The following is a 23,911-nucleotide window of genomic DNA, read 5'->3' as shown; positions in this document are numbered from 1 at the left end:
CAACTCTCACCCCTTTCCTATAATCAGGAAAACTTGGAGAAATATTCTGCAGGCTCTTGTTATCTTAGATAATTTCCAGATTTAGATCAAACTCAAAAACCCTTATAATTTTGGAAACTTTTGGGTGTCTTTGGATTTTTGATTAAGTAAGGCAGGATGGAGGGACAGCATCAACCAAGCCCTCCTGAGGGACACGTGGAGGTACTAGAAACTTCCCAGAATCGCCCGTGAACTAAGTTAAACACTAGGAACCTTCATGCTTCATTTGGGAGCTTGGTACTGCATTTCCATACAATACTGACCACCAAGCTGCTAAAGATTTTAAAAGTCAGGACAGGCTACAGTGGACAAAATGGCAGACAAAGTATATGTTGGTGGTATTAAGAAAAATCAACCCCAAATGGACCAAAGACTTAAACGTAAAACCTCAAACTTTAAGAATCTTAGAAAATGCAGGAGACGCTCTTACCGAAATCAGAATAGGCAATCAGTTCCTGATCAAAACCCCAAAAGTCCATGCCCTATGAGATAAGATACGTAAGAGAGACCTCATCAAACTGAAAAGCTTCTGCAAAGCCAAAGAAACCATCAAAAGAGTGGGGAGATAAGACCATAGAATGGGAAAAAAATATTTGCCAACTGAATGTCAGACAAAGGCCTAACATCCAGAATCTACAAGGAACTCAAACATACCACAAGGAAAAATATAAACTGCCCCATTAAAAAGTGAGCAAAATATATGAGTAGACACTTCTCAAAAAAAAGACATATGAGCAGCCAACAGACACATGAAAAAATGCTTAGCCTCACTAACCATCAGAGAAATTTAAATCAAAACTACATTGAGATACCACCTAACTCCAGTAAAAATGTCCATCCATCATTAATATGACAATAACAGATGCTGGTGAGGATGCGGAGGAAATGAATACTTCTACACTGCTTGTGGGAATGCAAACTAGTGCAACCGCTTTGGAAAACAGTGTGGCGATTTCTAAAAGAAGTAGACATTGACCTTCCATATGACTCAGTCATCCCTTTACTGGGAATATACCCAGAGGAACTCAAATCATTCTATAAAAAAAAAAATACCTGCACATGCATGTTTATAGCAAAAGTATGGAACCAACCGTGCTGCCCATCAAAACTGGATCGGATTAAAAAAATAGTATATATACACAATGGAATATTATGTAGCCATAAAGAACAACGAATATATGGACTTCACAGCAACTTGAATGGATTTGGAGTCGATCATACCAGTGATCTATCATAGAAACGAATAACTGAGTACCACATGTTCTCACTCATAAGCCTACCTAGAAGACTTACCGTCATACTACAAGAAAGGGATTGGCAGTGGCAAGATTCTGCCTGGGTGAGGGTGGGGATACAACATCCATAAGGGTATCTGGTCTCAAACCAGGAAATGTGGGGACCAAAGGGAGATCCAAACCTTACCTGTATGATGACCATCTGTATACCTGATCCTGAATTGTACCCCATATATTCAAATTAAAATAAATAATAATAAAAAAGAATGTCCTTCATTAATAAATCAAAAATTAACAGATGTTGGGGAGGATGTGGAGAAAAGGGAATGCTTCTACGCTGTTGAGAGGAATGCAAACTAGTTCAACCTCTATAGAAAACTGTGGCGATTCCTAAAAGAACTAGAAATTGAAGGATTCCCAGGGTAGAAATCTAATGGAACATTAACTTGGGGCACTTCGTTACATCAAATCTACTCCATGGCTAAGAACCCCATATATTCAAAAACTGAATAGAAAACTGTGGCGATTCCTAAAAGAACTAGAAATTGACCTACCATATGATCGTGTATGCATACATGATGGAATATTATACAGCCATAATGAAGGACAAAATGGACTTTGCAGCAAGTTGGATGGATTAAGAGTCTGTAGTGCTCAGTGATCTATCGCAGAAACAAAGAATTAAGTACCACATGTTCTCTGTCATAAGTGGATCCTGAACGTTTACCATAATACTATAAGAAAGGGATTGGCAGTAGACAGAAACTGCCAGGGGCCAGAAGGGGGACACATAGCATCAATAAGAGTAACTGATCTCAATCCAGGTTAAGTGGGGGCCGAAGGGAGACCCAAACTTTACCAGTACAATGACCACTTGTATATCTACTCCTGAATTGTATTCCACATCTTTAAAAAATAAATAAATAAAAATTTAAAAAAAAAGAATATCTGAAGTGCACTAAATTCCAAATGATGGAATCTATCAATGCTTTCATTTTCATTGAGCTAACATTCATCTTTTTTTGTGCCAGCCATTGTAATGAGCTCTGGGGATAGATACATCTATGAACAAACAGCAGTTTCTTGGAGTTAGACAATTATTTATAGTTGTATAATATGTCTTAATTCCTACACAGTGAAAAAAAGGAGAGGGCAATGAGACAGTGAAATTGGAAGTGCTAGCGTAATATGAGGATTCAGGGAAATCTTTCTTGAGTAAGTGACATTTAAGCTGAATTAATGTTCTATGATGCATTGCTAGGTGCTGGAAATATGAAGATAAACATGTCATATCCTTATCCTGGAGGAGTTTGTTCCTAGAAAATAAACATGCAAAACAATAGCAGTCAGTGTGAAAAGAACTCTATAGAAGCATATGAATTGCAGTGGATCCCAAAGATTGTGGGTGAATAATTCGAACTGTGTAAGGGAAGTCTTTATGAGAAGAGATGACTTTAGATGTGAGTTTTGAAGGACAATACTTCTGAAGGCTGAGAAAGATTGCCAAGCAATCAAGATAGGAAAGAATATAGAAAGCATTCTTCAGGAGAAAGAAACAAAAAGCCTAGTATGTTTCTAAGTGGAGGAAGGCCTGCGAAGTTGATTGGCCAAAAGTGAGATTATATACAAAGCATACTGGTAAAATATTGTGTGAAAGAGTTTATACTTCTCTTCTTGGAGTGGAGGAAGCAATGGAATATTTTATTCAAGGATTTCATATCGATTTGTCTTTTAGGGCTGCTCTTTCTGAGTGCGAAAGGAAGGATGGATTTGGCTTCAGGAGAGGCTGGGCTCAGGGACACTGATTAGGAAGCCATTGTAGTAGTAGCTCTGAGAGAGGAGAGAAGGACCTCAACTGCGGCAGTAGCCAGGGAGTTTTAAGAGATATTTAGGAGTGAAAATCAATGCGTATTGGAAAGTGATTGGCTAGGGTAGACGAAGGAGAGGGAGGACTCCAAAATATATTGAGATTTCTACCTTCTGAGTGATTTATGGTACCCATAGAGCCATTGTTAGCTAGTAGAAAAGCTAAATATTTGAGGTTTGAATCCTAACTCCACCACTTGTGACCTATGGGACTTAGAGGAACTTACTTAAACATGCTGAGCCTCAGTTTTCTCATCTATATATAAATGGTTTAAAACAACCTTGGGAAGAAAATTATGAAAATGCTTAGCAAAGTACCTTGTTCATAATTTGCATTCAATACATATTTTCTTCTTGAGAATTGAAAGGCACCCTGGATTAGAATAAATTCTGACGACTCAGAAATGGTCCCAAAGGAGCTCTTGCATCACAACAATGCACCAGCTTACACAGCACTGTCTGTGAGGGAATTTTTGGCACGTACACAAATAACTATGTGGGAACACTCTTCCAACTTACCTGATCTGGCCCCCAATGACTTATTCTTTACCTGAAGATAAAGAAAATATTGAAAGGAAGACATTTTGATGACATTCAGGACATCAAAGACAATACGACAGTTCTGATGGTCATTCCAGAAAAAGAGTTACAAAACCGCTTTGACGAGTGGACTAGGTGAAGGAGTCAGCACATCGCTTCCCAAGAGGAGCTTATAAATGACTATAGTTAGCAATGAGATACGCAGAACTTTTTCTTGAATGACTTTGCAAACTTAATTGTCAGATTTTGTGTTAGATTTTCACCAAGAGCTGAGTGAAAACTCACCTTTGTCTGCTTTCTCTTTTTTTGTTTTTTTTTTTGAGTTGGAGTCTCACTTGGTCACCCAGACTGGAGTGCAGTGGCCGCACCTGGCCATCGCAACCTCGACCTGCTGGGCTCCAGCGATCCTTCCGCCTCAGCCTTTCAAGTAGCCGGAATTACAGGCATGCGCTACCAAGCCCGGCTGATTTTTTGATTTTTTGATTTATTGTAGAGATGAGGTCTTGCTGCCCAGGTGGGTCTTGAACCCTCAGGCTCAGGCAATCCACTCACCTCAGCCTCCCAAAGGCACAGGATTACAGGCTGAGCCACCGAGCCCGACTTGTCTGCTTTCTCTTAAGCGCACACACACACACACACACACACACACACACACACACACGCGCGCGCGCGAGAGAGAGAGAGAGAGAGAGAGAGAGAGAGAGAGAGAGAGAGAGAGAGAGAGAGAGAGAGAGAATATTAGTTCTTAATAAAGTGTCCCCAAGAATAATGGAGTCTCAGAAATTGTACCACCACCATTAAGGTCCAAGACCATCAGATAGATATCTTCTAAGGATTTGTAGACCATAGAGAAATGTTACAACTGAGATCCATGCAGGGCTGACATCAGCACACTGGAGTGTGTGTTGCTCTTAAAGTATAATTGTTCCAGTGATAAAATGATTTGTATTATTTTTTTTTGCTATAAATGAGTTTTGGGCTGAGCGTTTGCTTGTTGGAAGGATGTTTTTAATATATCCTTGCTTTGTTATGCTAACTGTTATCTCAAGCTTAAATAGAATTGTAAGAAATTAATTTTTTATCTTGTTTACATTTGGAAAAACAGAAGTACCACAAGACCTTTCCTAGAGAATGAACACATAGTTTAATTAGATCATCTTCATTTTGTTGTATGACAAAAACATAAACAAACCAACAAACAAAAAACCAACCAGCTTCTTTTCATTTGGATGATTTTAGAAATGATAAAGTCCAGATTCTGAATTTATATTATAAAACAGTTGAAGTAAATTGTGCAGATAGAAGGATCTCGCACTTGAAAACCATGATTCAAAACTGATGAGAATAGAACCTAAAGTCAGCATTTCAACTAATGGCATTCCAAGTTATGTGTTTGCATAAATAGGTTGGATTTTGGATATATTAATAAGTATCTTCATGGCATGTTATATTGCTGGGTTCTCCCCACAACCCACTTAGAGTTATATTTTAATTTTACCATAATGTGAAGATCTGTAGTATTCTGTCTTTGATCTTCATCACTTCTCTACCATCTACACAGGTGATCTCATTGATATTTTCAGTTTTGCTACTAACTATGGATATGTTTCAATAGCTTTGATCATATATACAAATCCAAACACTGAAGGCATATTTTTTTTGATGTTGCAACAGAATACATACTTAATATTTTCAAAACATCCAATTTTGAACTTGGACCTTTTCTATTAAGCATATTTATCCTCCTTTATTTTCTAGTTGAGGGTACAACCAAACACCAAAGTCTAAAGCTGGGAGGAAATCATAGTTCCATTAGCCAGGTAAAATCAGTCAATATGTTGTATTTCACTCTAAGCTCTGCTTTAAACATGCTATGTGTTTTCAATAGTTGTGCTTATACCATTTTAAATTTCTTCAAAGAATTTTTACATTTTTTGGTGTTTTTATCTTCCTATGTCAATATTTATACTTTTATTTAAAATATCTCTTTTATCCAAGTTTAACATATTTTGTTCTATAGTTTAAGTCTCTTGAGATATCACTATAACTATAATTTTGCTTCTTTTTAACCTCTACTTAAAATATATTTTATTTAAACATTTGTCTATCATGGATGAAATTTTTTTATTAGTATCTGGTGTTAGTTATCTTTATCTTTTCTGTTTTGTATTTTATTTTTGATGTAATCTAATTTTCCCTCTTTTTATAATCTATGAGTTTAATTTATTTTTCCAACTGTTTAGTTTAAATGCCCTGTTCAATACACATGTATGTATATAGTGTTTTACATATAATTAAAAGTTATATTCTTAAATGCGTCTATTAGCCACATTTCAGAAGATTTGATAAGTAATGTTTTTTATTATTGTTTAGTTTTTAGTATCTAAAATTTTCTTTATAGTTTCATTTTTAATTCATGACTTATTGAGAGTCAGAATTTTTAGTTTCCCAATTCATGAAGTATAAAAGTATCCTGTGTGTTTAATTTTTAATTTATAACCTATGACCTGAGTGATTGTTTTTTCAGAATTTGTTGTTATTTTCTTTTAGGCTTATGTATAAGTTAATGATAGCTCTAAAATATCAGAAGTGTAATTAAACAAATGCTTATTTTTCACTCATGCCTTCTGCTAAGAGGCATCTTCATTATACTAAGATAATCCTGTATGTTGACAACTCACCATTAAACGGGTATGAAAGAGGCTGGAAGATTGCCACCTTAAATTTAGATGCTCCTAGAAACCATTATATCTCTTGTTCCCACAGTCCATTTGTCAGAATCCAGTTTCACAGTTCATCTAATGGCAGGAATGACTAGGAAACGCAGTGTCATCATGTATGCAGAAGGAAGGGGTCTTAGGAGAAAAGCCAGTTAGCATCTGCCAAGCCAATTATGTCACCAATTTATACATATATGTGTATATATGTATATATCTATGTATATATATATTTACATTAGAAAGAAGAAAATTCTATTAATTAGTGAAGTACAGAATTTACTACCTCAAGTTAAGTTTGTTCATTGTGTTCTACCAATCTATAGCCTTATTAACACTTTTTTTTGTCAGATTCTAAAAGAAATGTGTTACACTTTCCCATTATAATTGTGAAATCTTTTTAAAATTTTTTAAAATTTCAAGACTATATTGTTAGGCTTGCACAATTTAATATTTTATCATGAGATCATTCTTTATTCTTAATCATCTTTGACTAAAATTCTCTTCTTACTGATAATCAATAATATATTACCTGCTTTATTTTGGTTAGGTTTTGCTAAGTGTTTTTAATTTTTACCAATGGCTTGTCATGTCTTTTTAGGTAGGTCTCTTATAAGTAGCTTATGATAAGATTTTTAAAATATCCAATTTAATAGTTGATTTTCTGATTGATGCTTTCATTTTATTATTATTATTTTAATATTTTTCTATTACCCTATACTTTTCTTTGCTTATTTTTTTTTCTTACTTGCTTATGTTGGATTAATTTTCTCTTTGAAAATGTGGATGCTACAAGTTCTATTTTTATCCCTTAAGACTCACACTGTACTATTTGATAACAAAGTATGAAGGCATTGTATGTGTGCATACAATATGTATACAAGGACTTTGGCACCTATTACTCTGATCCAAACCCCCTTACTCATCTTTCATCTACTTTTAGTTTCCTTTTTTTTAAAGCAAGTTTTTAAATCCCTTTTCTTTTTAAACACAAAATTTGGTTCCTTTTATCGTCAGTATTTAATTATAAAAATTAAAATATGATTATTTTCTTTGTGCAATTTGCTTCTTTTCCTACCTCTGTTACATAAAATTGTATTCCACAAAGACATGATGAACACAGAGTTGAGCAAGTTGAGAGAGGAAAATACATGTATTTTCTTCATTATGGCAGTTTTCAGAGTACTTCTCCCTTATTTTTCAAGGTAATTTTTTTCTGGAAAATCTTTTGTATATTCTGGGACCAAGAAGACAAAGAAACTATATTACAGATAAGGATTCATCTAATTTATTTTGAAATATAACCAATTTCAAAATTTTAAGATTTGATATTCTCAAGGCAGCCTAAAGACACTTGCAAATCAGCGTTTTTCTTCATAGGATTCGATTTTTATTGACTACAAAAAAAAAATAAGTATTAAGATATAATTTCAGGTTTCTATGAAATAATTCCAATATAATGAAAGTTTAAGAATCATTTAATGTTTTAACACTTTCGGTAGTTGCTGTTTAAAAATTTATAAATTTATATAATAATTGAGATCTCATACTTCCTAAAATAATTAATGTTGTTCTTCAACACTAAGAAGTTTTTGCTATTGCACTAAAAATAAAAAAGCAAAATAATTGGCATAAATAGTAGAAAATATAAAACATTTGTTTTGAGTAGTGATATAACTGAAACCTGGAAAACACAAGAGATTTTAGTTTAAAATAAAATTTGCTACGTGGATGGATAGAAGATGAATGTGCAAAAATCAATGGATCTTTATTTTCTATTATATAAGATGATCCAGGAGTGCAAATAGATAGGTGAGTAGATATATAGATAGCAAAAACAATATTTTAAATATTCAACTGACAAGTGATAGATTTGGGAAAACAATACAATGGAGATACTACAGTTAACGTCTATGTTATGGAAGAATTTATTTTAAATTGTCAAAAAAAATAAATCCACTTAAGACTAAAATTAGCAGACTATATGAATAGGCAACTAACTGTAGAGTCAATTCAAATGGTGCTGAATCCTATGAAAAGATGCTGACTCTCTAATAGATAAACATAAATTAATCATCATACTTATCAGATTGCAAAATGTAAAAGAACTGTATAACTTACTGCTGATGGGGATGTGGCAAACATGAACAATTGGTCATTACTGACATACATGCAAATTGTTACAACCTTTCTGTCACATTCATTACATTTCAAAGTACATATATCTTTTATTTCTGATATCCGAATTCATAACACAATCTTTTATAAATAAAAGAATCAGTAAGTAGAGATATATGTATACATATGTTTACTGCAGCATTATTCATAGTGTCAAAGAAAGGAAATGAGATTGTTCATCAATAGAGGAATGTTGTAACTATTATGATGCCTCAGACATCATGTTGCTGTAAGTATTTAGGCTTCAATAAAAGCCATGAAAGACATATTCTAAATTGCTAACCAAGGTTCCTTAGAATAGAGTGATGAGAGCAGAGTGGCAGAGAAGGAGAAAGGGAACAAGAAGACAATATATTAATTGGCTGATTATAGTATCCAGTATAGTACACATATATAGCACATACATATATATAGATATCATATTGTACATCTTAAATATATACAATAAAACATATATGTTAAAAATAACCAAATAAAAGCCTGCACCAAAACAAAATAACTTAAAAAACCAAAATCTACCATGTATGTTATTCCATTTATATTAGTATCTATAATGAAAGTTAACAAATCTTAGTAAGATATTTGGGAGGAATGAACCTTAAATCATTGGGAAATGGTAGACACCAATTAACACTGTAATATGAGCAGTTTTAAACATGAGTTTTAAATTTATCACCTGAGAAATATCAGTATTCAAATTTTACCCAGTACTTTTTCATTAAGTGTCTCGCTATTATAGCCACAATTAGCAAGCATGCAGAGATCTGCTGTATGTGACAGATTTACAGATTCCTCTGGCATTTCTATACAACAGCAATAAATAAACAGAAACCCAAATTAAAAAGCACAATCCCATTCACAATGGCCACAAAAAAAATCAAATACCTTGACATCTTCCTAACCAGAGAGGTGAAAGACCTTTACAAGGAAAACTACAACACTGCTCAAATAAATCAAATATGACATAAACAAATGAAAAAATATCCCAAGCTCATTGATTGGAAGAATCAACATTGTTAGGATGCCCATCCTACCCAAGGTAATCTACAGATTTAAGGCAATACCCATTAAATTACCAGCAACATTCTTCTAACAGACCTGGAAATGACAATACAAGAATTCATATGGAAATATAAATGACCTTGAATTGCCAAAACAATCCTCAGCAAAACAAACAATCCATAAAAAAACAGAATGCATCACACCCCCAGACTTTAAACAATATTATAGAACTACAATAATCAAAGCAGCCTAGTATTGGTACAAGAACAGGCAAATAGACCAATGGAACAGGGTAGAGATTCCGGAAGCAAAACCTCAATTGCTCAACAAACTCATCCTTGACAAAGCCTCCACCAACAACCATTGGGGAGAGGAGAAACTATTCAGTAAATGGTGCTAGGAAAACTGGCTGACCACATACAGAAGATGAAAACAAGATCCCTACCTATCACCATACACAAAAAAACAACTCAAATGGATCAAAGATCTAAATATAAAACATCAAACTATAAGAACATTAGAAAATGCAGAAGACATTTTTATGGAAATTGGAACTGGCAACCAATTCCTGATCAAAACTCCAAGTGCCCATGCCATAAGAGAAAAGATAGACAGGTGGGACCTCATCAAACTGACAAGCTTCTGCAAAGCCAAAGAAACCATTAAGAGAGCAGGGAGACACCCATTACAAAGTAGGCAAAAGATATGAATAGACACTTCTCAAAAGAAGACATATGAGCAACCAACAGATACAGGAAAAAATATTCAGCTTCGCTAGTCATCATGGAAATTCAAATTAAAACTACACTGAGATACCACCTGACTCCAGTCAGGATGGTCATCATCAACAACTCGAAAAACAACAGATGCTGGATAGGATGTGATGAAAAGGGAACACTTCTACACTGTTGGTGGGAGTGTAAACTAGTACAGCCTCTGTGGAAAACAGTATGGTGATTCCTAAAAGATCTAAAAATTGACCTTCCATATGACCCCGCAATCCTCCTACTGGGAATATACCTGGGGAACTCATGTCACTCCATGAAAAGATAACTGCACATTTGTTATTGTTTATTGCAGCATTGGTCACAATAGCAAGAACACGGAATCAACTGTGGTGCCCATTGAAAGAGGACTGGATAAAAAAAATGTGATAAATATACACGATGAAATATACAGTCATAAAGAAGGACAAAATCATGAACTTCACTGCAACCTAGATGGACTATAATACTGAGTGATCTTTCACAGAAACAAAGAACTGAGTATCACATTTTTTCACTACTAAGCTGACCTTGAATAATTATCATAAAACTATAAGAAAAGGATTAGTAGTAGTGGGATACTGTGGGTGGGGGGAGGAAGGATTGGCAGTAGTAGGAATCTGCCAGAGGAGGGGGGAGCATACCTCATCAACAAGGATACCTGCAAAATGAACATTTGTATACCTAATTCTGAATTGTGCCCCACATCTTTAAAATAAAAAAATTAAAATGAAAAGAAAATAAAAATTGCCCACACTGACCTAATGATATAGAAACAGCAAAAACAAAAACAGCAGCCTCAGAAATGTAAATATTTTCTTAATTACAGCCATTAGTGACAGTTACTAAAAATGCATTCTTTATTATCATTCAGTCTCTCTTCTTTATGTGTATTGCAACATACCAGCATTACTTTCTGTACAACTCAGTAAATCATTTGCCCTCTCATCATTGCTTTCATTGTCTCAGAATATCAATAAGGATCTTCTGTACAGAAACTCTAAGTTCGATGTCAGCTTTAAAACGATATGACTTTATGACCACAAAAGAGCTTCATTTCCAGCTTGCTACTCTGAGTCAACCCTTAAGAGAATCATGAAGAACCTCCTGTCCATGTCTATTTTTTTTATTCTCTGGGCCTAAAATCTTTCTCCTCTTTCTCATCTATCACCACCATTAATTCTTCAAGTTTCTCCTTCAGATAGTCCTTGAGTGATCTTCGTATTGCCTTCATTTTCCTCCGATGAGAGACACAAAAATGGAATCTAGGGTAGAAAAAGAAAGTAATTCCAATGTTAATATCAGTAACCACATTCTTTATACCAATTATGCATTTTTTTTCCCTTTTCTGGATGCTTCTCCATTCCCTTATGCTCCAACAACTGTCCCATCACACCTCCATCCATTTTATTCTGGTCAGTATAACATTCTAGATTTTGAAATGAATTATTTCTTCTATTTCCATTGGGAGGAAGAGGACATTTACAAAAGAAATGCTTGGCCCATTGTTTGTTTGGTGGAAGGAAAACTCACAGTAACAGAGCACTTCCCAGTATCGAAGCTGTTGCCAACAATGTCAGAAATAACACAATCTCTCTATTCTCAGCCTTTCTCACATCTTCATCTGAAAGGAGAAGAGAAATACCTTGGAATCTTTATGCAGAATAGAAGCCTCTTTTAACCTCAGTTCCTTGTTTACTACATCTTGACTGTTCTTTGGTTATTCTAACCATTATAACTGTCAGACACTTAGGCACCACAAAACTTTTGCCCTTGTTGACCTTAATCTAATTTATCCAGTTTTAGACCAGCCTTTTCAATGATCAGTCAAATTTTTTCATACTGGTGCAAATTTTCCCCAATATTTTAGAACTATTTGGCAACATTATCATGACCTTCATAGAAGATGCTCAACAAGTATCTGTTGATCCTTGGCCCCTCAAATTACCACACTACAATTTTTGTTACCTCCACAGTATTCTCCTTTGAAGCACCTGGTGGTCATGCGAAGACAGGTCCAACAATCAAGGATGGGACCTTCAATCACAACTGACAAAGAGGAAAAGATAGCCAGGATGGGGGCATGGCATGAGGGTTTCTTAGCTCAGACATCTAGTGTCTATTTGATTTCAAGCATTCCCAGGGCTCTAAAGGTTGCATTGCTGTGAATTCCTTCTTCTTCTAGAAATCAAGTGTATTGATGGGTCAAAATCTGTAATTTAAGTCATATCTCTGGGGAAGAAGTGGGAAAAATGATGCCTCGATGTATCTTAGGTTTATGGGTTGTAAACTACACTTTCGGAGGCCTCTGAGTACTTCCAAAATTATGTAATGTGCCTGCACTATCATAAGCTAGCTTTTGTTATTGACATTTGCCCTTGTAACCACAGCTCCAGAAACTGGGTTCTCAGTGTAACCGATGGAATATGTAGAGCAATGTAGAGCAAAAGAGATGGGGAAAATATGGGCTGAAACCTCAAGGCATCACATGCACTGTACTCACTGCAATCTTCAGAACAAGCTAGAAAAGAATCAGAAAGTTCGAATGAGCATAAAATCAACTTAGAGTTTACCATATCATACACATGAAGTCTTTGTTTACCCATTAAGTTCTAGCTACCTCTCATCCTTTCTAAATAACTCTATTATGAGCCCACATTTCTACTTTCACCTATTATTTTCTATTTCCTTCATATAATTTCAGTGTGGTTAGACAGAGAGTTTTCATTACCAACTTCAGAGAAGTTCTTTAATAATTCTTTCAGTTTGGATTCCAGGTTTTGGCGGACCTCAAGAAGTTTGCCTTGTAAGATAAAAACACCTAAGAGGGAGCAAAAGGGATGTCACAAAACGAGGATAGCTTGTCCCTTCAGAATTTAATTCTACCTGTTTTGCCTTGTTTTCCCCAATCTATGGACTTCTTGGGCAATACAAACTTTTAACATGGAAACAATACCTCACCTTTCCATGTTTCATTGCCCAGTCTATAAAATTCATTCTTCAGCCATATTCTCAACTTGACAACCTTTTGAACAGCTAGAGAGAAAAAAGGGAGGTAAATATAGGAGAATAATTATATCTGTGGAGAAAGTTTTATGTGGATCCAGGTGTTCTCTTCTTTGCCTCCCGTCTCACATTAATCCTCAAAATTCTTAGGGAGTCAAATTTCCCTCACCCAATACCCGAAGCATCTTGTTACTATGGGAGGCCTTGAAGCTTAAAAGGATCATCTCCTTAATCTGTCGTTCAAGCAGCTGAGTTCGGCCAGGGACTTCTGAGGGTAGGAGATTTGCCAGCAACGACTGAACGTCCTCTATGAATTTGGGGTCACACTCTAAACAGCCTTTGACCCCATGGAAGGCTGCCAGGGACAGGGGCAGGAGCAAGAGGAGGCCCAGATCACCCATTTCCTTGTTCCAGCCTCCTCAACTTCCTCAACAGCAGGTTGTCCTGGCAACTAGTTCACTTTGTTCTTTTTCCTTCAAAAACCCAGGAATGAGAGAGTCTCGTCCTGGACAATCTGACGCCACCTTTCCCTCCATTTATACCCTACTTTCTGGCAATCTCATTTCGCTAAGGATCATTCGTTGTTTTATTGTTCTTATCCTTCATTCTAGAGGAAGGAAACTGCCATCTGGGGAGCAGATACCTGAGTTCTGAGTGTAGAACACAAAGAGAGAGAAGTCCTGAGCTCACACAAGCAGAGTTCTGCACAGGGAGATGTCTCAGGAAAAGTGTTTCTTTAACTCTCTCTCTCTCTTGCTTGTGTCCTTAGTTGATTCCTAAGACTTTCCAACCTTTTGGAGTAGTATATCCACAGTGATAGGTAGTAGAAGATGTCTCATAGGAACTTGGAGATCATTTAAACAATCTACTACTAAAGAGGTGGTAAGACAAAGTGAAAATATTGAGTTTCTTAGGGGCCCAGTCCCTACTGGTGGCAGTATTGTTGAGAATTAAGAAGTGGGCATTTATCTATAATCATAATTTATAATTGTAAGATATGGTAATTGATAATTTCTCAGTCATTTAAGGCTACCTTGACTATAGGATGATTCCTCCAGCCATGCTTTGTAACTGTTTTTATAGTATTCTTCTTATAGAGAGTGTGGAGTTACAGACTAGAAACAACAGTTGAAGAATAATGAGTGAGAATCCAGTAATGTTCAAGATCCTTTAGCAAGTGCTTCATGAAATACTGACTTGAAGTGTGCCACATGCTAGACCACAGCCACAGTTACCATGGACTGCCTTCTTAGGTCACCTACCTGGAAGATGGTCAAATAAGCATTTTCTTCCTTCAGTTTGAGGCTACTTGAATAAGGATAACTTGGCACAAGAGTTCTTTGAACACATTAAGGCTGCTCTGCAGATTTTTAAGAGTACTGGTTACATCTTTTCAAACATATGGCTTATATGTCTGTGACCTCCTGGAAACCAGGAAATCCTGGCATTTTAAAGGGTTAGTGGTAGAATTTAAACCTAAGATATGTGATAGTCATAGACTGAAAAGTTGTAAGGTAAGTTAAAGAATTACCATTAATTATATGTCTACCATGTGATGGATATTATGCTAAATACATAAGAAAGATCATCACAAAGACTCATGGCACAGCAATTCTTTGAGAGACTGTCATCTCCATTTTATAGCTAAGAAACTGAGGCTCGGGAATGTGAAAGAATCGTCTCGGGCAAAATAACTTAGCAGTATGGACTCAGGATTCAAATTTATGTCTTTCTGGTGTAAAGCTCCATATACTGCCACTCAACGACCACTTTCTGGGTTAATGCAGAAAATAATCTCCCAGAATTTGATAAATCAAGTCATAGAAGCCAATACAAATATTTTGATTTGATTGGTGGCTTCAAATTGGCATCCCTCTGCTCTGATTTTTTGATTCATTTGGGTAGATGATCTCATCTTTAGAATATTCCTCGAAGGATTTTCAGATGCTGAGGTCTGAAGGCAAGTAACTAATACGATTAAATTAATTCTGGAAACTAAAGTTGAAGACTAAGGAAGTTAAGAAACTTGGCAGGCAGATGGCCAGGTGGTTTGAAAACAAATTGTTCTTTAAGAGAAGGTATACGTTGTAGATATATTCCAGTCAACGAAACATTCCCCCACTTAGATAGTTTGCAGAAAACCCTCTTCCACATTACTAATAATTCAACCTCTTTCCATGGCACTTAATTTTGACCCAGACTTTGTGGCCCATTTTTCATTTTTATCCTTGCCTTACCTTTCTGCTTAATTTTCAATTCAGATCTTTAGAATGAGAGAACGAATAATTTGGCTTTTGAATACTCTTAGACAGGCTAGCCATTTCTTAATAAGTCAAGAGGACTTGTAACTGAAAGGAACATATAAAATGGATGACAATGGAAGAAATCTCAGTTTTGTGGCATAAACAGTGGGTTGATAAACCACAGTGTACTTATGGCAAGAGCAGAGGAACATACAGAGGTTTATGGAAAGATAGAACAACATTAACCTAGTCTGGAGAAATATTTTATAGAAAGGTTGAAATCAAAAGACTAGAAACAATAACTAACCGATATAAGGTGATTAGTGAGAATCCAATGTGGCTCAGGAACCTTTACAAAAAGTCTCTAGACAGTGCTAATGATGTAGCAGTGGTGGGAATCTCTCTGGGGAAGGGGGGGCACACTTCATTAACAAGGGTACCTGCATAATGAACATTTGTATACCTAACTCTGAATTGTATCCCACATCTTTAAAATAAAAAAAATTAAAAGAAAAAAATAAAGTACTGATGATGAAGTGTCTACAAAAATGACCATACATCATAGATCGTCTTTTGAATTTTATGAATGTGAAATATTTGAGCTTTGGGAAAGAAGAGCGCTCTGAAAATTGATTAATAATATAATAATCACATTAGTTAATTAAGATAATAATACTTGTGTCTGGGAGGCAAAAGGTTAAAACCCAAATCCTAGATGGATTATGCTAGAATTCAGTTTGGATGGGCTTGAGGGGATAAGATTTATAGAAAGTATAAATCTGTAGAATAGCTAGCTGAACTCTTTATTTGCTTAACATAGTATAACAGATACATGATAGAACATACATTTATAATATTATACCAAATATATAATCACTATTTGTGATTCTTACAAAGATAAGATATTCATGGGCATAACATTATTATACTATAATACTAATGATTAGATTTTACAAGTCATACAATGCACTGACATATAACATTTGAATAACAAGTTTTTTTTTTTTTTGAGTTGGAGTCTCACTCTGTCGCCACTCCTGGCCACCGCAGCCTCGACCTACTGGGCTCTGGCGATCCTTCCGCCTCAGCCTCCCTAGTAGCTAGAACTACATGCGAGTGCTACCATGCCCAGCTGATTTTTTGATTTACTGTAGAGATGAGTTCTCACCAAGTTGCCCAGGTGGGTCTCGAACCCACAGGCTCAGGCAATCCTCTCACCTCAGCCTCCCAAGGCGCGGGATTACAGGCTGAGCCACCGAGCCTGGTTGAAGAATAAATGTTATAAAGAAGATCAAGAAGCTTTTTGCAGAAATTTTCCCTCATCTCATCGTAGATCTGATTCCCAGATTCAAAAAAAAAAAAAAGCAATGACTCATGTGGCTCAAATCTCTCATAGCCTTTTTTTCTGTGGATTATTTACTCTGTCGAACTCTGCCCTATCACTTCCCAGGTTCCTTAAGATTCTGGCAAATAATCCAGGTAACTTTTGAAGTCAGGTGAGTTTAAACACATTCCTAAAAATAATTTGAGTTTAGGAAGCCATTATTTGGTATTTGGCCTTGTTATAAGTGATCTTTCTAGGCAGCATAGTAATCATACTTGAAATAATTACTATTAGCCAGACATCTTATATGTAAGATAAGTTTTATACTTTCTATATACCTCCCCATTTATATTTCATTGTCATTAAACTAATTTATTTCCCTATATTCCATTCATTCTTTAGGAAAAATCATAAGGGTGGGTAAATTATTGGGTAGCCTGGAAACTTAGAAGGAATCTCCATATGATAATAAATTGCTTTAAAGAGAAGCTTGTTACAGCATAGTGATTGTGGGAAGAATGAGGGAAGGTGAGTAATGGAAGTTAGAAGATAAGTGTCACAGCCTCTTCTGTCTAGGTTAGGGTTCCAGAAGGGAAGAGACATTAGATGTGTTAAGGGAAATAATGAAGGAATACCGGATTTTTTTCCCTGCTTCCTTTAGGCACTTTAAGGCTACCCAACTTACTCACATTTGGACAACTATCCCTGAGGAAATGTGTTCAACACAACAGGATTAGTCAATAGAAGCTGGTCCTGAGATGACATTAGTTCCCACGTGACACAGAAGATCCAAGATGCTTCCGCTGCTGCTGGGGACGGATGTTCAAGTAAACTCAGCATGTTTGCCAGTTGTATCATACAGGCTTCAGGTAAAGAGACCCTTTCGGAGAGCTGGATATTAGACCTGGTACTAGGCTAGGAAAGGAAATGGAGTGGAAAGCAAGCTTCAGAGCCTTGATGGGCCAAATCAACAGGGAAGACCACCAGACCCTGACAAAATTGAAAGGCAACAGACCAAAATTGCCCTACATGCATAATTTCCCAGGAAATACCACAAGAGGATACATAGATGATATGGTAATATGATATCTTCACCTTAGAAGATACCAACACATTGTCAAGAATTAAAACAAAGATCATCAAAGTTACAAAAACGAAACAAAACAAAAAGTCATAATGCAAGAAAGCACACATCAGTAAAGAAATTCACTGCAGTTTACTGAGGGGAAAATGTCAGACTTTTAAAACTTTTGTGTGGAGAGAAAGAGAGAGATCTTGGTGGTTATACTTATTACCATTTTAACATGGTAGGATGGATTGAGTTCATAGTTGGACTCAGACTTGAATTAAAACAAGTTGAATTTTGATGATTAATCAGGCTCAAGGAAAGTCTTACCTCCTATTGTTACTCAAATTTCATGGTTCCTTATCAGTTTCAGGAGGTCAGAGCTAGTTGGAATGAAACATAACAGTTTTAAGCCGGGTTCAGTGGCTCAGCCTGTCATCCCGTGCCTTTGGGAGGCTGAGGTGAGTGGATTGACTGAGCCTGTGGGTTCAAGACCCGCCTGGGCAGCGAGACCTCATCTCTACAATAAGTCAAAAAATCAGCCGGGTGTAGGTAGCGCATGCCTGTAATTCCGGCTACTTGGAAGGCTGAGGCGGAAGGATTGCCAGAGCCCAGCAGGTCGAGGCTGTGGTGGCCGGGAGCAGCCACTGCACTCCAGTCTGGGCGACAGAGTGAGACTCTAACTCAAAAAAAAAAAAAGAAAATAACAGTTTTGATATCTCCTAAACAAATGCTGCTGTATGTGGAAAACTTTCCTTTGCATGCTATACACCCAAAGCAGGGACCCTTCAATCACACAGTGTCCTAAGGTAACATCACCTCCCCCTCCTTCCCATTCCTACATCCTGGTTTGGAAAGAAACAAGGATAGGGAAGGACATACAAAAGAATGATTCTTTCAAAAGAAATGCTGTTACCTAAAGAAGTGTTTAAGTTATTGGATGAGATTGGGTTTATTATATTGTACTAATATCACTTTTTATTTTCTCCCCAGCGGAGTAAGAAGTGAGATGTTTAGAGAAAGCTCAGACCACTTATAAAGTTTGAAGGAACCATGAACCCTTTGAGCATCTGAGAATAGTGTGAATAAATGTGATCTTGCAACATGAACGCCATACTATTTCATTCTTGAGACAAGTCTGCAGGACTGTTTTTATTTTATAAAAGACAAGTCTGACGCTCAGAGACATTAAGAGACTTGTCTAAAGTCACACACCTAGAAAGGGGAAGATGTGGAGTTGTAATACAAATTTGTCTGCCTTCAAATCCAAGTTCTTTCCATAACATCAAAATTGTTCCTGAATAGAGTTAACCCAAGGTACTAGCACTATTGTCTCAAATTAGCAAGGATAAAGACATTTAAAGAAGCTATTTTTGAGAGAAAAACATGCTTTGTTCTTATTTCCCATTAATTTTTTAAAAATAGAGGCTGAAATTCCAATTGTCTTTTTAAGTTTTCTCTGTATACCCAATTCTTTTTACGCCTTCTTCCTAACTGCTTCTATTAAAGATTTAACTGTTGATTGTAGTACACAATTTTCTTTAATATTGTGCATAACATGGCATATATGTTAACCTAGTTTACCTTAAGTAAATACCAGGTAGACATAATATTTTTCCTTTTCTACCTTCAAAAGAAATGAAAATATAAGAATACAAATGACTATAAGACCACAATAACCAACAAGAAGTAACTTCATTGAGCACATAGTCTGTGTCAGATAATGTTTTACATTCTTTACCTGCATGACCTTAAAACATTCATATATTAAGAGGTTAGTCCTATTATAACCAGTTAGAGATGAGAGAACTAAGCCTGAGTACTTCAGCAATTTGTTCTAGACTACAGAGCTCTCACGTGTTAAAACTTGCATTCTTAACCCATTTTGACTTATATTTTTTTCCCTTTTTGAGTAAGGGGTCTCACTCTGTCACCCAGGCCTAGAGTACCATGACACCATCACACCTTGCTGCATACTTGAACTCCTGGGTTCAGGAATCTTTCCACTTCAGCCTCCTGAGTAGTTGGGACTACAAACATGCAACATGCACCACCATGCTCAGTTAATTTTTTGTAGAGATGAGGTCTTGCTTTGTTGCCTAGGCTGGTCTAGAACTCCTGGCTTCAGGCAGTCCACCTACCTTGGCATCCCATAGTACTGAGATTGCAGGCGTTAGCTACTGTGCCCAACCAGCATACTTTACTCCTTTAACACCAAATTCTCATTTATTTATTTTCAAATTATAAGGATTTTTAAATTATAAGGATGTGGTGTATAATTCATGGTTAGGTATACAAACATTAATTATGCAGGTACTCTTGTTGATGAGGTATGCCCCTCCCTCCCCTAGCAGGTACCCTCAACTGTCAATCCCACCCCTCCTCCCCTGACAGTTTCCTATTACCGTCAAATGCTTTCTTATAGTATTATAATTGGTCATGGTCTGCTTATGAGTGAGAATATATGGTGCTCTGTTCTTTGTTTCTGTCATTATAATACAAACAACAATAGATGCTGGCGAGGATGTGGAGAAAAAGGAATGCTTCTACACTGCTGGTGGGACTGTAAACTAGTGCAACCTCTTTGGGAGACACTGTGGCTGTTTCTGAAAAACTAGAAATTAACCTTTCATATGACCCAGCAATTTCCCTATTGGGAATATACCCGGAGTAACCAAATCATTCTACAAAAAAAGATACCTGCACACGCATGTCTATTCCAGCTCTATTCACAAAAGCAAAAAATGGAACCAACCGTGTTGCCCATCGAAGCTGGACAGGATTAAAAAAAATGTGGTACATATACACAATGGAATTTTATGCAGCCACAAAGAAGGACCAACATATGGACTTTGCAGCCACTTGTATGGATTTGGAGTTGATCATATTCAGTGATCTATCACATTTATTTTTGTTTATTTTTTGAGTCAGAATCTCACTCTGTTGTCCAGCCTGCAGTGTAGTGATACTATCACTGGACCCAAGTGATCCTCCTGTGTCAGCCTCCTAAATAGCTGGGCCTACAGATGCATGTCACCAAATTTTTCTGTAGATGTGAAATCAGGCTATATTGCCCAGGCTGGTCTCTGCACAAGCAATCCTCCCACTTCTGCCACCAAAGTACTAGGATTACACATAATAAACCATTGTACCAGCCCAAATTTTCATTTTTTATTAGTCAAAATGAAAAAAAAGTGCATCCTGCCCCTGCACTGTTTCTGAAAATCTTGCCTAGTTGATGGGGCATTGAGGCCTAATATATGGGACTAGATTTAGTTTTAATTTTTGTCCTTGCAGGAACAGACAAATCTTCAGACTATGAAATTAAGGGAGCAGACTTCTAATTTAATTTGAACTTTATGGTTATTACTCTTTAAAAACTAATTTTATTGTTAATTTTTTTACATTATACTACCTTTCTTTAGTATACAATTTTGCATTTGGAACTTTGTCATCTTGTCTTGAAATGTTGATTGGGATAATTTCGGCTTCTTTCTAATATGCTAAGCAAACATTTTCTGCCTAAATACAACCTTTTTTTTCACACTACAGCTGTAAGTATTGGGTTGTCCATCAGATCACTGGAAATTGAATTATATTCTATTAGATCTTGCAGGATTTTCTCAAAAAGGGTCTCAACAAAATTTGCCATCCACCTACTTACTACCATAAAATGACTTCAGGAAACCAGATGGGCTAAGGGTGAGGCAACAAGGGTTTAGTTCAGTGGAGGAAAGAAGATCTTGGTGGAATGGGTCATTAACTTTAATCACTGGAAAGAGCTACAGAAGAAGGTGTGGAATCTCCATTTCTCTATTCCTCTGTCACTGTTGGACAGTCTCTTAGGAGTTGGCCTTCACTGAGTTGGGGGTCTTTCTAGCTGGCATAGTTGCTGTTATATTTAAGACAATGATTACTTTAAAAGTTTCTACTTTATATTACTTCTTAAATGTAATGCAAATATAACAACAGATATATACATATATATTCAATTTCTTTTTCAAAAAATTCATATACTAGATGAAAAAGAAGTTTGTCAGGTTCCATATTCTACACATTAAGTCATTTTTATCATAAACACATTCACCAAGATGGATTCTAAAAACCACTGCAAATCAGTTTTTTGGATGGTAAGGGATATATTTTCGAGAAAAATGTGAAATGGTTTTTGATTGCAGTTATTTGAGAATTTCACCATAAATACTCTATAAAATTCTCCCTGTTTCTCTGATACCTTAAGAAAAGACCTTGGCAAAGTGTGCATTGACCACTTTTCATTTATATCAAGTTTAGCTTTATGTCTGAAGGGCACACGCGATAAATTGGTCATACATTATCTCATTTGCAGTCTTTTTATGAGCTCCCGTAAAACAATTACCATATACACATTTTACAATAAATGGGCAAACAGAGTGACTGCAAACAATATGGAAAAGTCAATAATTAATTTCAGATTTCCAAATGTAACAGCGACACTGGAGCATTCTCTTTTCAAAAGCGAAGATTTCTTTGTTAGGAATATGCAAGTATGTTAATTCATTACTGTGTGGTTTCTCTCTTTCCACAGCTTGTCGAAGGCCTAATTTATGTGCAAGATTGAAAGCTGTTTAAACGGATAATATGCCTCCTTCACGAGAAATACCACCCCTTTATGCTCCATTAAATTCAGACGTTGACTCTATAAGCTACGTACCAATTATTTCTTTCCAGAAACAGCAGCATAGTTTTTTCTGCAAAGGACAACAGATTCTTGCAGGCTGCTATTAATCGCCACATCGTCCACAAAATACACAAGACACTAGGGAGAAAACAATCATGTTGCTATTTTAACATTTGCAAAATGCTATATGGGAGGAAATAAAAAGAAGATGCTTGTCTGATTGCAATGCTTCTATCTTATTTTAAACTTCCCAAAGAATGAAAAAAACCTCTCAATCAATAATGACCTGCTGACGTTGCAGTAGTGCCTGTGGTGAGCACAGAGATGGGTCTGTCTCTGGTCGATCTTTGTTTCTCCCAACATCATGTATGGCTGACTACTGCACAATCTAACTGCATGAGACATTTGTTGGATGGTAAAGTGCATACAAATACCTATCAAAGTGCTAAAACAAAATCTTTTGCAACAGTATTGTTGAGTGCAACGATAGTGGGCCAATTCTCATGGTAAAAACCGGAAAAATACACTAGTACTTCAGCCAAACTGACCGGATGCTAGACTTCCATACAATGGCACCGAATTATTTCTAGGGGGATGAATTATTCAAAGAAGTAACACGACATAATTATTGATACTGGTCTATGTATCAAAATCCAAAGAAAATTTTAATAATAAGAAGCTAAGCATTTTTTTTCTTTAAAAACTTCAACTTTATCCAGTCAAAAATATCATACTGCCTGCTGTTTAATTTACATTCAACAAGTATTTATTGAGAACTATTCATTTGCCAGGAATCATGCTAGGAAGCATCAATAAAAGGAATATGGAGACAGAAATATCCCAGCTACATTCTGCAATCAAGAGGAGAGCTGATACTTTAAGTGGTTTTACTTTTATGTGTTCAAGTGGTGTTTTTTATTTGTTTTTACCCTGGAATTTATATATACTCATATATATGTATATATGTATGTATATAAATATATATAGTATATTTATATAAACATATATACAATAACATGTGAGTAGATAGATAAAGCTGTTATATACATGCACATGTTTATATATCTATTTTTCATAAGCAGTTCTCATGGTTTTGAATGGGAATTTGCTCCACTTCTAAAAAATGGGGAAAATTTTAGCTGGAATGATCCATAGATCAAAGAGTGAGCTCTGGACTGGCTTAAGCCTATTAGTGCATTCTATTCCTCCAAAAAATTATTTTAAGAATGGATGTGTAAACCAATTGAAGTCCATGAGATACTGACACATTA

General features: G+C 36.0%; 1 protein-coding gene across 1 annotated transcript; it reads right to left on the bottom strand.

Annotated features, from left to right (window-relative positions):
* Window positions 1-11,452: 11,452 nt before the first annotated feature.
* IZUMO3 (IZUMO family member 3) lies at window positions 11,453-13,752 on the bottom strand. Its single transcript, XM_008053820.1, has 6 exons — window positions 13,517-13,752; window positions 13,303-13,377; window positions 13,073-13,162; window positions 12,310-12,390; window positions 11,875-11,965; window positions 11,453-11,606 (listed from the first exon to the last, which is right to left on the bottom strand). The coding sequence occupies exons 1-6, from the start codon at window positions 13,746-13,748 to the stop codon at window positions 11,468-11,470; spliced, it is 708 nt and encodes a 235-aa protein (XP_008052011.1). The 5' UTR covers window positions 13,749-13,752; the 3' UTR covers window positions 11,453-11,467.
* Between the last annotated feature and the right edge of the window lie 10,159 nt (window positions 13,753-23,911).

The sequence above is a fragment of the Carlito syrichta genome, unplaced genomic scaffold (genome assembly GCF_000164805.1).
Source record: "Carlito syrichta isolate Samal-C Ts95f unplaced genomic scaffold, Tarsius_syrichta-2.0.1 Scaffold288691, whole genome shotgun sequence".
NCBI classification, from domain to species: Eukaryota; Metazoa; Chordata; class Mammalia; order Primates; family Tarsiidae; genus Carlito; species Carlito syrichta.
This window is presented reverse-complemented; position numbering and strand designations above follow the sequence as displayed.